This window comes from Lipotes vexillifer, unplaced genomic scaffold (genome assembly GCF_000442215.2).
Source record: "Lipotes vexillifer unplaced genomic scaffold, Lipotes_vexillifer_v1.1 scaffold1691, whole genome shotgun sequence".
Taxonomy (NCBI): Eukaryota; Metazoa; Chordata; class Mammalia; order Artiodactyla; family Lipotidae; genus Lipotes; species Lipotes vexillifer.
This window is the reverse complement of record NW_006789046.1, coordinates 1,036,023-1,049,579: the sequence shown is the minus strand read 5'-3', so window position 1 is coordinate 1,049,579 and position 13,557 is coordinate 1,036,023. Positions and strand designations below refer to the sequence as shown.

Here is a 13,557-nt window from a genome sequence, read left to right as displayed (position 1 = left end):
CACTCTGAGCTTACCTGGCTGGGTGGCTGCCCACACCAAGGCCTCAGTGGGCGAGGGGAAGAGGCCAGAGCGGTGAGGCCGACTGCAGACACCTGAGGGGAGCCACTCTTTGGTGGGACACAGAGGCTGTGGGCGCATGGGGACAGCACAAAGTCACAGAGTCCTAGGAGTGAGGGGCCGGGGGACACAGAGACTCTGCAAGTGGCCCAGGCTGACAAGATCATGAGTTTAAGAATGCGAAAGCTGATGGCTCAGAGCCAGAAGGCTCTTTTGCTGCCACCCTCTGTGGCAACGTCCAGGGAGCCTGGCAGGCTGGGAGAGGCTCTTCTGCAGCAGTCCCGGCCCCCACCAGGCGGGGACAGGCCACCAGTTCCATGCCAGCAAACAAGGAGTCACAGCTATCCCCGGGGCCCGGGTCAAGCTCTGGCCCTCTATTTGCAGTGTCTGTGCCGAACGGGCCCCGCTCGGATCCAGCCCCCTGCTCTCTGGAACCTGCCAGTCTGGTCTTGGCCTCCCTGGCATCCGCACGGGCTGGAAGCGGGCAGCTGTCCAGGGAAGTCGGGGGCACAGGGCTGGGCTGCAGCCCCGATGGGGGAGCAGTGCCCTTGGGCGAAAACAGAGCTGAACTCAGAGGCTGCAGGAAGGCCTGGCCCCCGGTGAAAGGCAGGGTGTCGGTCAGCAGGTCTGATGGGCCCACACAGGCGACTGCGGGGCCAGGCTCGGCTGGGGGCCTCCGGGCAGGGGGCCACTGTCGGCAGGAGGCTTCAAAGTGTCTCAGGATCTGAACGAGGGAAGAAGGGAATCAGTGAGGGCTCCTGTGCTCCTCCAGGAATCTCGGAGGACATGGCCCTCCCGGTTCCCTCCTCAGTGCCGCTGCCCAGAGCAGGGGGCAGGGCCGCTAGCCGCTCACAACTGTTCTCGTGTCATTCCCCCAACTGCAGTGCTGCTGCTCCCCACCCGCTGTCACACAAATGGACACTTTCCTGGCATCAAGCTGCCGTGTGACCTGCCAGAGCGGGAAAAGCCCCCCTGGTCAGGTGCCACACGAGCACCTGACACACACGCGGAGAGAACAGACGTGTCTAAACCCCCTGATCGTTCCCACTTGCCGGACTCCTGGGTCCTTCCCAGGTTTTAGAAACACCACCGTGACATGCCCACAACGTGTTTCGTGTGTGGCAGGCTCACTAGTGTTTTGGAGAAGGGCAGTTTAGGGAAGGTGACTAAGGATCTGAATCTTCAGCCACCACAGAGGAAACCAGAAGCCGAAGGATGCCGATAGCGGGCGGAGGTGCCGGGGCCTGGCTGCTGCCGAGGGGCCCCCAGCGAAGATTCCGGGTGGCCTCCCCACATTCATCTGTGGAAAGAGGACTCAGACGAACAGAACCATTTCTGTCCTCCTGGAGCTGGCGATCTGGGAGCAGAGCTCAGACCCACGAGCTGTGACCCAGAGTGCAGAACAGAGGGATAGATGCATCCAAGCATTCGAGGAGAGCTTCCCACAGGAGACGAGCCATGAGGGAGAGCGAGTCGCCCGGAGGGCAGAGCTGCTGGGCAGAAGGGCGGGGGAGCATGGGGGTCCCAGGAACGGGAAGAGGCCAGGCCCCCGACCGCTGTCCTAAGGGCATGACCTGTCCCTCCTGTCCAGCAAGGGCAGGAGGGGCGGGTCTAAGGAAGGCAGTGGAGGGTGGGGGAGACGGTGTGGGGCTGCCGAGGCGTCCTGTGCCCACTTCTCTGGGTCCCAGAGGCTGCCCACCTTGGTGGCCTTGTTGGTCACGGGTCCAGGGCTGCCCACACTGAGCTCCTGCAGCCGAGGCCGGGCAAGGAGCAGGACTCGCTCCTGGGAGAGCAGGTCGGTGCACCCGAGGGAGGCGATGGCACCCAGGGCTCTCTGCGGGTCGGGCTTGATGTCAGCAGGGTCCACCCCCAGGGAGCGCTCTCTGACCAGCTCTCTCCCTCCTCTCGGCCCTCAGCCGAGCTGGGCGGTCCACCAGAATCCCGTGCTCACTCCCCCCTCACCCACGGCCACCCCCGCTCCCCCCCCTCACCATCTGCACGCGCTCGCTGGTTGTGCCCAGGTGGCGGATGAGCAGCTCCAGCACGGCCTCACAGTTGAGGAGTCCACACCTGCATGAAGGGGGCAATGGGGCTGAGCCAGCAGAGCAAGATGGGGGCGTGTGCAGAGCCAGGGCGAGGGGTGGGGTGGCGCAGGCTGGGGGGCCTGCAGTGGGTCAGGGGCTCACTCTTTGACGAAGTGCTGCACCTCCTCTCGGCTCAGGAAGCAATGTGGCCCCCGTGTCACGGCCCGGACCAGGCTCAGCTCCTGCTGGCAGTCACTCAGGGTCACGGCCTCGACCCTGTCGGTGGCACGCAGGTCAGGAAAGAGAGTGGACTCCACCCATGCCAGGAGGGGTGAAGCCTTTCCCGGTCAAGTCTCCCCCATCGGGGTAGGACCCTGGAGCAGGACAGGGAGGGGTGCCCTGGGGTGCTGGCTCACCTTTCTGCCAGGTCGCTGGGTGCCCGGCTGGCCCCTGAGGGGCTGTCACTGCCTGACGGGCTACCTGAGTCTGAGGCCTTGCCCAGGTCGTCATTTTCCTGGGAAGAATCCTGAGAGTTTGGGCTGCTGTCCAGCTCATCCCAGCCGCCTCCGGCCTGCCCAGGCTGGTGTCTCGTGGCTGGAAGAAACAGCGATCAAGGGTAAGACCCTTGTGGGCCTCAGACTGGCCCCATGTCCATCTTCCAGGAGCCCTGGATGGGGAGACCCAGGGAAGGGCCTGGGGGCTGGGTCCCGAGATGTGGACAGGGCGGCCGCCTGGGCTCCAGCTCCAGGAAACACCAGGCAAGAGGAGATGGGGCAGAATGGGGCACATTCTGACTCAGGGCCAGGGTGGGGGTCCCGCATGGGACACGCCCGGCCTGGAAAATGCAGGAAGCAGTGCCAGGCACCAGAGGCCAGGTGGGAGGCAGGACACGCAGGGCAGCGGGCTGAGGCAGTGAGGCAGCGCCCAGCACCGCAGCTCTCAAATCCCAGTGAGCCCTGACATTCTTCCTTCGAGCCAGACAAACGTGACAGCAGCTTCTGGGAAAGGTGGAGATCACAGACAGATGCCCCTCCTTCCTTTCTTACAGCTCACCACTAGAACGCATGTGCCATGGAGCCTGGCCCCTGTGGGGGGCTTCCCTGTTGTCCCTGGGCCCTGATGGGCTGCACAGCCGCTTGAACGCGCTGGGTGAACGCACAAGAGCTGGGGCTGGGCTCCCGTCCCAGCTCAAGTCCTGCTTCTGTGTCTGAGCAGCTGGGATCCTGGGCGGATCCCGCCTTCTCGTGGGGCCCTACCACCCAAGCTCCCACCCAGAGCAGACTGACAGAGACGTCAGACAGTGCGGGGACAAGGCAGCCACCGCAGAGGCCCCAGGGAACTCGAGTCGTGTGGGCGGCTGGCTCTGTGGGGGTTCCCATGTGGCCAATGGAGCATGCTGGCTCTGAGAGATGTCGTGGGACCTGCAGGGTGTGGCTCGTACCCCCTCCCACCATGGGTGGGCTGCTTTCTCCCTCCTCCCCCATCAGCTCCGGCCTGGCCCGAACAGGTGACAGGAAGCCCAGGGCCTTGGGAGGGGGAAGCCAGACCCCTCCAGGGGAGGAGTCTCGCTGGATACCTCGGGCACCTGGGCCGGCTGTGGGGAGAGGGTTCCCGGGGGTTGGAGGGCCGAGGCCGGCCGGCTGGTAGGCGTCACCTCGCAGAAGGGACCTCTGGGAGCTGGGGCTCTCAGGCCCAGGGCACATGGCACTGGTCACCACCTCTGCGGCCTTCTGGACGGTGGACAGGAAGGCCTCGCCCGCAGAGCCTGCACCAGAGACAGAGAGGAGATGGCATAGCCCCTCTCAGTCCTACCCCGTTTTCCCAGGATGAGGTACCCCGGCCTACTCCCCACCCAGGACTTGGGAGCAGGACACAAGCTGCAGTCAGAGAGCAGAGACCGTGTGGAGGGACAGGGCCCTTCCGGAAGCTTCTGTGGTGAATTCACTTCAGTGCATCCTGGCCCCGTGGAACCTGGACGCTCGGCAGCTTACAGCAAAGCTGTGTCGCTGGGCCCCCTGGGTCCCCGCCTCGGAGCAGGGGGCCACCTAAGGTGCTTGTCCTGAGAACCACAATCTCCGCGGCTGCTTAAGGAGTGCTCACGCCCAGGGCTGGAGCCTTCCCACGAGTGCCCCACGGAGCGTGATCCGGCGGCCACCCCCAAATTAGGAACAGGTGGGGCCTCTGAGGCAGACCCACTTTAGGAATTAGAAGTGCCAGGGAACTGGGAGCCGTGACCACACAGTCAGCACAACAGCTTGACACGGCCCAGAGCCCGTGAGAGGCGTACGTGGCCCTGCTGGGGCCTCAGGCTCTCCCAGCAAGCAGGGCCGGCACCGGGCCTGCTCTAAATCACCTCTGTCACAGCCGGGACCACCACCCTCTGCCCTTGGCTCCTTGAAGGAGCCAGCGCTGGGGGCCCGAGTGCAAGGCTGACCCTCAGCCTGGCTGCTCACCTGTCGGTTAAACAGAGCCAGCTGTACCTGTCCTGCTGCCCCAGGGTGGGAGGGAAGTCAGTCGGGGGGCGCACAGGCCCCGCCCACCCCTCGCCCAGCCCCTCATCCCCACAGCACTCACCTGTGTGGCCCCGTTCCTTGCTGTAGCCGAAGCCCTGTAGGGAGCTCTGGGGCCTGGACTGGGAGCCCATGCCTGTGGGGAGGCCCACGTCAGCAGCAGCGGGGACCCGCACCCTCAGTCCCGGATACTCAGGGGAGGAGAGGCCATGAGCCCCCGCAGAGTGGAACCTGGTGATGGGGCTGGACGTACTTGCATACCTGCTGGAGGCAGGGCCCTGGGTGGCTGGGAAGGAGGCAGAGGTGACAAGGTGTCCGAGAACAAGGCAGCCCCCAAGTCCTAGGCAGAGGCAGAGGACACTCAGCACAGCCACACGCCGCTGTCCTCCCGCCCACCCCTCTGCTCTGCACCCCTGTCCCCTTCTCATCTGAGGGCCACACACAGGGGCTCCCGTCCCGCAACAGGAGTGGAACCAGAGTCCCGGGTGGGAAAAGCAGGGAGAGACCTGGGTCCTGGGCTCACCTGGGCGGCTGCCCGCACCTTCTGGTACAAGCTGTTCCCATGGAGAGGATCCGGGGGTCCCGTGAAAACTGCGGGACAGGGGCAGAGGGGAGCAGAGCTGAGCTGGGCTATGCCAACCACCCCGAGGGGCCCAGCCTCAAAGCCCACCCCCGACACAGGTGGTGAGCCTCGGCCCCGCCCAGCCCCCCATGACGCCCCTGCTCAGCACCACCCCCCAAGTCCCTGGGGGCTTCCTAAAGCACAGATGCACCACCGTCCCCAGGCCTGAGGTGGCTATGCCCTCACAACCCCTCGGCTCCCCGTGGCCCACACCCACAGCGGTGAGGCTGCAATCCAACCTCCAGAACATCAGGGGCTGCATCACTCCCTGACCCCACTGCCGCCCCCTGCCCGAGCTCCTGCACCCGCGGCCTAACTGCCTCTCCTCAACCCCTTCTCCACCCAGAGGCAACCAGAGGGGGCTCTTGTCCAATTCAAAACACTTAGAGCTTCCAGGGGCTCAAAAATGATAAAACTCAAGTTCCTTACCATGCCTGAAAAGTCTCCTGCTCATAAAACTTCAGATGTGGTGAATTAAATAAGCTTAAATCTCATTAAACCACTCGCGGGCTCTCCCTGCTGCAGGGCCCTTGCACTAGCTGGAGGACACCCTTATGCCTGGCTCCACCTCATCCTTTCAGAGCTGAGAGGAAGAGCAGGGCCTCTCTGTTTCCTCTGTCCAAACACATCTCACTTTTCACCCATCTGGTGCTGTCTCCACCCTGGCACGCCAGCCCTGGGGTGTGCACACCATGGCCCTGCAACCAGGTAGGGCGGGCACCTCCCTGCTGTCGTGCCACAGCTTCCACCCTCCCTGTGGGGCCCAAGCCTCGAATTGCAGGGGATCCCCGCCTAGCCTCCAAAGTAGGGCCGTCCTCTCTGTGTACCTTCCTGCTCCCAGCACCATCTCTTCTCACAGCCTGTGCAGGCCTATCTGGGCACCCGTCCTCTGGGGGCAGTGCTCAGAGCTCAAGAGATTTTGGTGCCAACAGAAAACCACGGTCTGCTGTCCCTGTTCTGCTTCATCTGCCCTCTTTGGAGACCAGGATAGAGGTGACATCTGGCACCAGCCACGGTCACATGAGCTGCCCAGCGGGACAGGCCCATTCTGACCAGCTGGCTGGCGAGCGTGGACCAGCCATGCTGCTTCAGTGCACGAGCTCCGGAGAGCTGAGCTGTGACAAGTGCACCCCCAGCCCCCTGGATGCCTCTGGGCATCTGCTGAGTCATGGTCTGTGCCCGCTTCAAGGCCATTCCCTGTCTCCAAGGCGCTGGCATAGTGGCCCGGGGCCCACAGGCAGCCCAGCCCCACCCCGGCCTCAGTCCTGCCTGCAGTAAAGGGGGGACAGTGGATTTGGGGTGTGGGTGGGATAAGTCCCAGCACCTGGCGGGTGGGACTCACACGCTAACTGCTGAGGGTCTCCTGCAAGCAAGCAGTGGCCAAGGGACTCAGTCCCCTCCATGGCATTGCCCTCTCAGGAACAGCTTGGCAGGGTGGGTTCTTGCCTGAGCACCAAGGCCTTCCTGTTCAGTTTGCCCCACCCAAGGAGATCTCAGGCCATGTCCCCGCAAGTCCTTGTTAACAAGAGATGAGAGACGCACGGACACCTCCGGCCTGGGGGCGGGTGAGTGATGGGGCTCCACCCCAGACCCACCTGTCGCCTGGATCACGACAGGCCAGAGCCCCACCTCTCCTGACGGCCTCACCAGTCCCGTCCTCCCACAGCCCTTCCAACAGCAGAAGGCTTACTAGGGCCCTGAGGAGCAGCCCTGGGGAGAAGAGAGAGCCCATGGCAGGGATGGCAGTGCAGACGCTTGCCGAGCGCCCACCGTGTGCAGGGCACAAGGACAGGAAAGGTCCAGGCCGCAAGGGCCTGGCAGGGCTCACGAACAGACACCAGTCATTCTGTACAGTGCGGTGAACACAGGGGAGGAGCAGGGGGCTAAGCGCAGGGAGGGCTTGGAGGAGCCCCCAGCTGAGCTGGCCTGGCCTCCTGCGGGGAGGAGGGAAGGGTCCGGCACAGAGGTGCTGGCAGCAGAGGACAGGGTGGACAGGGCACAGGGTGGGAGCATGAGTAAGGGGTGGGGAAGCGGGGGCCTGGGTTAAGGGATCTGGCCAAGACCTGCTCTGGCCACCCTCCTCCCTGCACCTCCGTTGGGTTGTGCTGGCGCCGTACCCGCGGCTTCCTGGATGAAGGCGGGGTTGCGTTTAAGGATGAGCAGGAAGGACGAGGAGCCATGACCACACAGGTGCAGCATGATCTTCAGTACCTGGGGGAGCAGGCACGTGGGGCAGAGCTGGGCCCAAAGAATGGCACCCCTCCCGACACAGCCACTGCGCCCCCGGCTCACCCCTCCCCTCCAGCCTCACCACCGGGGGCCCTAAACTAACCCCCAGGAAGGTCTGTGGAGCCGCTCACGGACTCACCTTGAGCTTCACGTGGCCAGAGCCGCTCTGCAGACGGCTCAGCAGGTACTCCAGGAGGCACTGGCTGCTGCCCAGGGACTCGTGGGAGATCTCTGGGAGGTGCTCGGTTAGGGAAGGGGCGAGCTGACCCTGGGCCGCACAAGGCCACTGGCCTGGGAGAGAAGCCAGGCCTTCCTGCCACATGCTCCTCAGTGTGTCCCCCCAACAGGCGCCCACCCCAGGCCCTGGTTTTAGGAGCATCAGGCTTCTAGGGTTTCCTGAGCCTCATATCATCAGTAGTGCGGCTTTCAGAGCCCGCTCACACCTGGCTACTATGGTAAAGGAGCCGTGGCCCGCTCAGGGTAGAAGCCCAGGAACCCTGCTCCAGGGCCCCCACGTGTGTCCACAAGGAAGGATACTGGCGATCTCCTCAAACAGGTAGCCTGGACACGGGACGTCGTCATCCGACGTTCCCTTCAGGAGAATCGGGAGCTGAAAGGGAGGGAGAGCCCTGCCCACAGTGAGTGGCCATGCACACAGGGGGCCCCCGGCCACGAAAGGGGCCACCCATTCCTGAGAGGGGCCACAGGAGCCCTCGTTCTCGGGGCACCAGTCTCCACACATCTCGTTGTTGGCATGCCACAGGGTGAGGGGACCCAGAGAGGGCAGTTATGGTCCTACTGGCCACAGGAAGCCTGCAGGAGCCTCCCTTGTGGAGGTCACGATGAACACCTAGGAAGAGGAAATGGGTGGTGGTCTCCATGGTGACGGGCCCTCTGGGTCAGGATTCGGCATGGCCCCCAGACCCCTATGCTTACAGCCGCACAACTTAAAACCACCTTTAGTTTACCTACTTACTGACTGGCAAAAAAAAAACAACAAAAAACAAAGCCCTTGGGGTCAGCCCCCTTCCCACTTCCCACACAGGGAACTGGGAAGATTACATTTTTCTGGAACACAAATCAGCAAAGTGACATAACCATTCAGCCTGACCGACCCACAGCTCCACTTCTATGAAGGGACTCCACGGAAACAACCCAAAGCAAGAACAACCTACTTGGTTGTGTGTCTCACGTTTACCTGTTAGCAGAAACGCCTTTACATTAAGAGCTGACTCAGCACAAAGACGTATAGCTTATAGGGATAAAAACCAGAAACACCCGTTCCACATCACTGAACATCTGGGGGGCACGAGCCTCAGTGTAGACAGACTTCAGGTGCACTCTGGGAGGTGCTGGCCACAGATACGGTCTGCCTGAATGTCGCACGAGGCTGTGTGTGTACACACTCTTTAGCTATTTGTCCACCAAGACCCAGAGGGGAGCTGGCAAGGTCTGCAGAACCGTAGAATGCTTGGCACGTAGCGAAATCTCTGCTCAAAGAGAACTGACTGGGCTTCTGGCAGCACGAGGGTGAACCGGGAATCCCCCCACCCCCATCCCCACCGCCTGTCTGAGGAAGCTCGAGGTGCCAGGAGAATTTACTGGTTCAAGGTCATTTCAGAAGCATTTTCTAAGAAGGACCTACAATTGTGAACACGGAACTCCTACAACTCGGGAGTATGTTTCTCAAGGACCTGCAGGCCACTCCTCTAAATGTAACCACCAGGAAGGACAAGGCCTGTCTTCCAGTCGCTACTGGACGATGGGATCCTAGCTTCTGTAACCACCAGCTATCAGCACAGCAGCCGGTATCCCGTGGACACTGCCCAACTGCCTATAATTTTTCACTTGAGCTCCACCCTTCCCTCCTTCTGTCCTGAAAACTCTCAGTCCTCTCTGCACAATTTGGAGTGGAGCTCAGGGCTTCCCCCACTGCCTGAGCCACTGAATAAAAGGTTTTCCCCCGTTTCCCGGACCAGTGTCTGGTTGTGTTTATCTTAGACAGGATTTGGGGTCACTATGTTTCCTTTTCTGTAAAGCTATTGATGCTTTAAGTTGGGTAAGAGAACAAAAGTTGGGGTCCCACAGCTCTCTTCCTCAACTTGGATTTTGTTCAAGGCGGTCTCACTGTCCCCAGTGGACCTGACACACGGGTGGCCTGACCCGCCCCCTCGACGTACGTGCTGTGGGGTCCCCCAGCTTTGGGAGGGGCCGAAGAGTAGGAGGGGAGAGGAGGAGGGGTCTGGGGTGTAGGAGGGGACGGAAAGGGGTGGAAAAGAGTAGAGAGAACAAGTGGGAGGGGCCGGGGGACGACGGAGGGGACGCCGAGCTCAGGAGCAGCCGGAGAGCCCGGCGCGGGGACGCCGCGAGGGTCGAGCGGAGCCAGGGAGGCGGCCGACTCGGGCCGGGGGCGAGGCCAGGAGGCGGCGCGCGGCGGGGCCGGGGCCGGGGGCCCCCCCCGCACTCACCCGGTGCAGGAAGCTCAGGCGGTCCCGCAGCGGCACCGTGGCCGCCATGGTGCCGGTCAGCTTCCGGCCCCGCCCAGCTCCCGCCAGGTCCGAGCCCCTTCCAATAACTGCGCGGGTCTGACCCCGCTGGCCAATCACTCGCGTGAGGCGGGCCCTGCGGCTGACTTCGGGAAACAATTTGCACGTGAACCAATCCAAAGTCCAAGGACAAAGACAGACAAAACCGCGAGCCAATTGCAAGGCTCTAGAACACCAGGAGCGGTTCCGGAGGAGAGGCGGAGGCGAGGGCTGAAGCCTGGCCAATGACAAAGCGCAAGAAAGGTTGTGGGCGGAAGCGCCGCCCTATTAAGCTGTTGGGTGCCGGAAGAGGCTGGACCTAAGATGGCGGCGCCCGCGGGTGCCAGGAAGAGCTGCTCATGTCGGGGAACGGAGCGGTGTGGGGTCGCGTGCGAAGCCGCCTCCGCGCCTTCCCCGATCGCCTGGCGGCCTGTGGGGCCGAGGTGCGGAGTCGTCAGCCGGGGCAGGAAGGGCCGCGCGGGGCGGGGTGCGGGCTGGCGGGGTGGTGGTGACTGGGGAGCGGCGGCGGGGTCTGCCCGGGTAACCGGCGGGCGTGGGGGCCGCCGCGACCCTCGCCCGTCCCCGTCCCGCCCCCAGGCCGCGGCCTACGGCAGGTGCGTGCAGGCGTCCATGGCCCCGGGCGGCCGCTTGAGGAAGGATCTGTGCGCGCAGGAGTTCGAGGCCTTACGGAGCTGCTTCGTTGCCGCGGTAGGTGGGCGCCGGCCCCGCCCGGGGAACGGACCCTGGGAGGCTGGCACCCACGTGCTTGCGCGGGCCCTCCGGCTTCCTTTTCTTCTGGGGGTGGTGTTGGGCGCCAGCAAGTGCTTCAGACGCGGCACATCCTCCATCAGCCGGCGCGACCCCCGCCGCCATGGAGCGCGCGTGCCAGTGTCCGTCAGTTTGGGGGAGCACCGCTCTCAACGTGTACCCGCCAGTGCCTTGTAACCCTTTGCGGGACTGTTGGTGGGGGGTGGGGGGTGGGGTGGGGGTCCCGGCCCCTGCTGTCTTAGTTTCTCTGGTGTTTAGGACCCCACGTGTGTGCTGTGCGTGGGCAGTTGCAACCGGGCACCCCGACCTCCCCTTCCTTTCGACTACCCCATTTCACAGAGGATGAAAGGAGAAAAAACGAGTGTATCTTAGGTTTGTTGTCATGACCAAGGTTACAGAGGCTGAGAAGTCCCCCACCCAGCCGCGCTGGTTGGTTCTCACTGGCGCAGAAGAGGGCTGTGGTGACAACAGTGTGTTCCTTCTCTTGGCTCTGGACTCAGTTCTGCCTCTAACCCTTCTGTAACAGGTGGTTTCTGTTTCTGAGCTGTGGCGTTTTCTGATCCTCATCTGATCAAATGCTATGCCAGTGAAAATAGACACCGTGCACAAGTAAAGATCTATGGTGTTGTGTTGATGCATTTATTGTAAAGGATGGGGAGGAAGTAGGGTCGGAAGAGACCCACACTGACTGAGAGAGAGGAGCTCTCTGGGGAACCGAGATGGGAGTTCCAGCCTCTCAAGAGGAGGGTGTGGAGACCGCCTGTAATGAGGCTTTAACACAGGGTTTGGAGCTGGTGTCATGGCCTTGGGTGCCCCTGACCCAGTGGTCAGCTGTTTGCCAGAACTGCGTATCTCGAGAACTGGACCCAAGAGGGGGCAGTTGGGTCAGCCTGGCAGAATTCAGGGAATCCAAGGCAGTTTCCTGATGTTCCAGGATGGCTGAGAATGCGTGGGCTATCCCTCATTTCCTGGAGGGCTCAGAGAACTCCTTGCACCTTCCTTGCCATCGTTGTGGCTGGGACATGTGGCCTCAGCCCTTGTCACCAACCTCTGATCCGACGTGTGCCCTTCACCCAAGCTGCATGTGTCCCTTGGACTTGCTTCCTGCCTCTTGGCAGCTTCCCTGCTTAACTTAGAGTGTTCCCTCGGGGAGGGGACAAACCTTCATTCTGTGGTCACTGGTTGGAAGGATTCACATGTGAGGTAAAGATCACACACTTCTGGCCACGCTAGGCTTTCCTCTACCGCCAGTGGTTAGTCAGGAATCACCCATTACAGGTGTCTGGTCATCTGTGATTCCTTACGCTCCTTTGCCTCTGTCACGTCGTCCTGCCCCCGGGAGCATGTCGCTGCCTCTCGTGCCATTTTCCCCTGAGGGTGACCTAACTGCAGGCCCTGGGCACTGGAAGCTCAGAACAGGGAACCTAGGGGTTTCTCACCTAAGAACACAAGCCGGTGAACGCATTTTTGCCCACTCTGCCTGGACCCTGAGACTCCACGGGGCTGAACGAGGAGGCAGAGGGCTCTGGGTGCCACTTCCAGCTCCGTCCCTGGGAGCCCTGTCCCTGGGCAAGTGTTTCAGCATCTCTGACCTCAGAGTTTCCGCTACAGGGGGAAAACTAAACGTTACTTGTTGGTGCACAGTGCCTGGCACGGGTGGGTGTGGCTTTGAGGCCACAGAGCAGGTTGAGCTCCGTGGCCTGTGGAGGTGGGAGCAGAGACCCAGCCCCAGGGGCCCCCTGCTGCACATCCATGGCCAGGCTCTTTGTATTTGCCAGAAGATGGCATTTGGTGTGGTAGTTTTCTTACTTTAGAGCCATGTCTAACTTGAAAAGAACTCATTCAGACAAAGAACTTTCTCTTCCAGGCCAAGAAGACCCTGACAGGAGGGCATTAGGAAGGACTGCGAGCTCCACCTCACGTCCCCGGGTGTGTGGTACTGCTGGCCCCGAGGGGCAACTGTCTAAAACCTCAGAAGCTCTTGAGGCTAAAAGGACCGGAAACAACGTTACGCGAGTGCGGGCAGAGGGGAATGGGTTTTCCAGCTTTGCTCACTTAAGGATTCAGGGGAGAATAAGATGAAGTGAACCCACAATAAAGACCAGATCAGATGCTATAAGATCTATTTTGTCGTCTGCAGGGTGAGCGCGTGGGCCATAGAAGACCCCTGCCTCTCGAGTCTCTCTCTCTCTTTTTTTTTTTTTGTGGTGCGCGGGCCTCTCACTGCTGTGGTCTCTCCCGTTGCGGAGCTCAGGCTCCGGCCGCGCAGGCCCAGCAGCCATGGCTCATGGGCCCAGCCGCCCCGCGGCATATGGGGTCCTCCCAGACCGGGGCACGAACCCGCGTCCCCTGCATCGGCAGGCGGACTCTCAACCACTGCACCACCAGGGAAGCCCGAGTCTCATTTTTTAAAGAACTCTCACCAAAGGCGTGTCGTCTGAGTCTAGCGAGGCCTCTAGAAGTAACTACCAACTTACAGCACGGACCAAAGAGAGAAGAGCGACACCGCGAGGGGAAGGTACCCGCTGTAGGAATCTGATACTGCTGGGTTTTTCACACTTGGAGAGGAAAAAAGGTGGGGGTTGCTCTTCCAGACTAAGGCGTGAGTCGAGGGAGGGTCCGGTTTAGGAACCCAGTAGTGAGACCCTCCCCATGGGGTTTCCTACCCACCCTTCTGCAGCCTCTGGAGTCCAAGCCCAAGCCCATCCCTGCCAGGCTCCTGCTGGCTCTGGTTCCACCTGTCATCCTGAGATTAAGGTTAGGCCGCAGCAGCACCCCTCCCAACATGCACATGTGCAGTCCAGGGAGACCTGACAGGACCC

The 13,557-nt window shown here is 62.0% G+C and overlaps 1 protein-coding gene across 1 annotated transcript; it reads right to left on the bottom strand.

Annotated features, from left to right (window-relative positions):
* Positions 1–220: 220 nt before the first annotated feature.
* Positions 221–9,958, bottom strand: TEPSIN (TEPSIN adaptor related protein complex 4 accessory protein). The gene is made up of 12 exons (XM_007462332.1): positions 9,911–9,958; positions 7,980–8,052; positions 7,582–7,673; positions 7,331–7,424; positions 5,115–5,182; positions 4,853–4,931; positions 4,656–4,727; positions 2,498–2,675; positions 2,244–2,357; positions 2,049–2,127; positions 1,757–1,891; positions 221–781 (listed from the first exon to the last, which is right to left on the bottom strand). Exons 1-12 carry the CDS (start codon positions 9,956–9,958, stop codon positions 221–223), a joined length of 1,593 nt encoding a protein of 530 aa, XP_007462394.1.
* Between the last annotated feature and the right edge of the window lie 3,599 nt (positions 9,959–13,557).

Bases quoted from the DNA above. Each gene is read 5' to 3' on its own strand.
- TEPSIN (XM_007462332.1), bottom strand. From the start codon at position 9,958: ATGGCGGCCACGGTGCCGCTGCGGGACCGCCTGAGCTTCCTGCACCGG. The intron at 5,183-7,330 runs GTACGGCGCCAG...CCTGTCCCGCAG, and splicing joins CTTCATCCAGGAAGCCGCGG to TTTTCACGGGACCCCCGGAT. The intron at 2,358-2,497 runs GTGAGCCAGCAC...TGCCACCGACAG, and splicing joins CCCAGCGACCTGGCAGAAAG to GGTCGAGGCCGTGACCCTGA.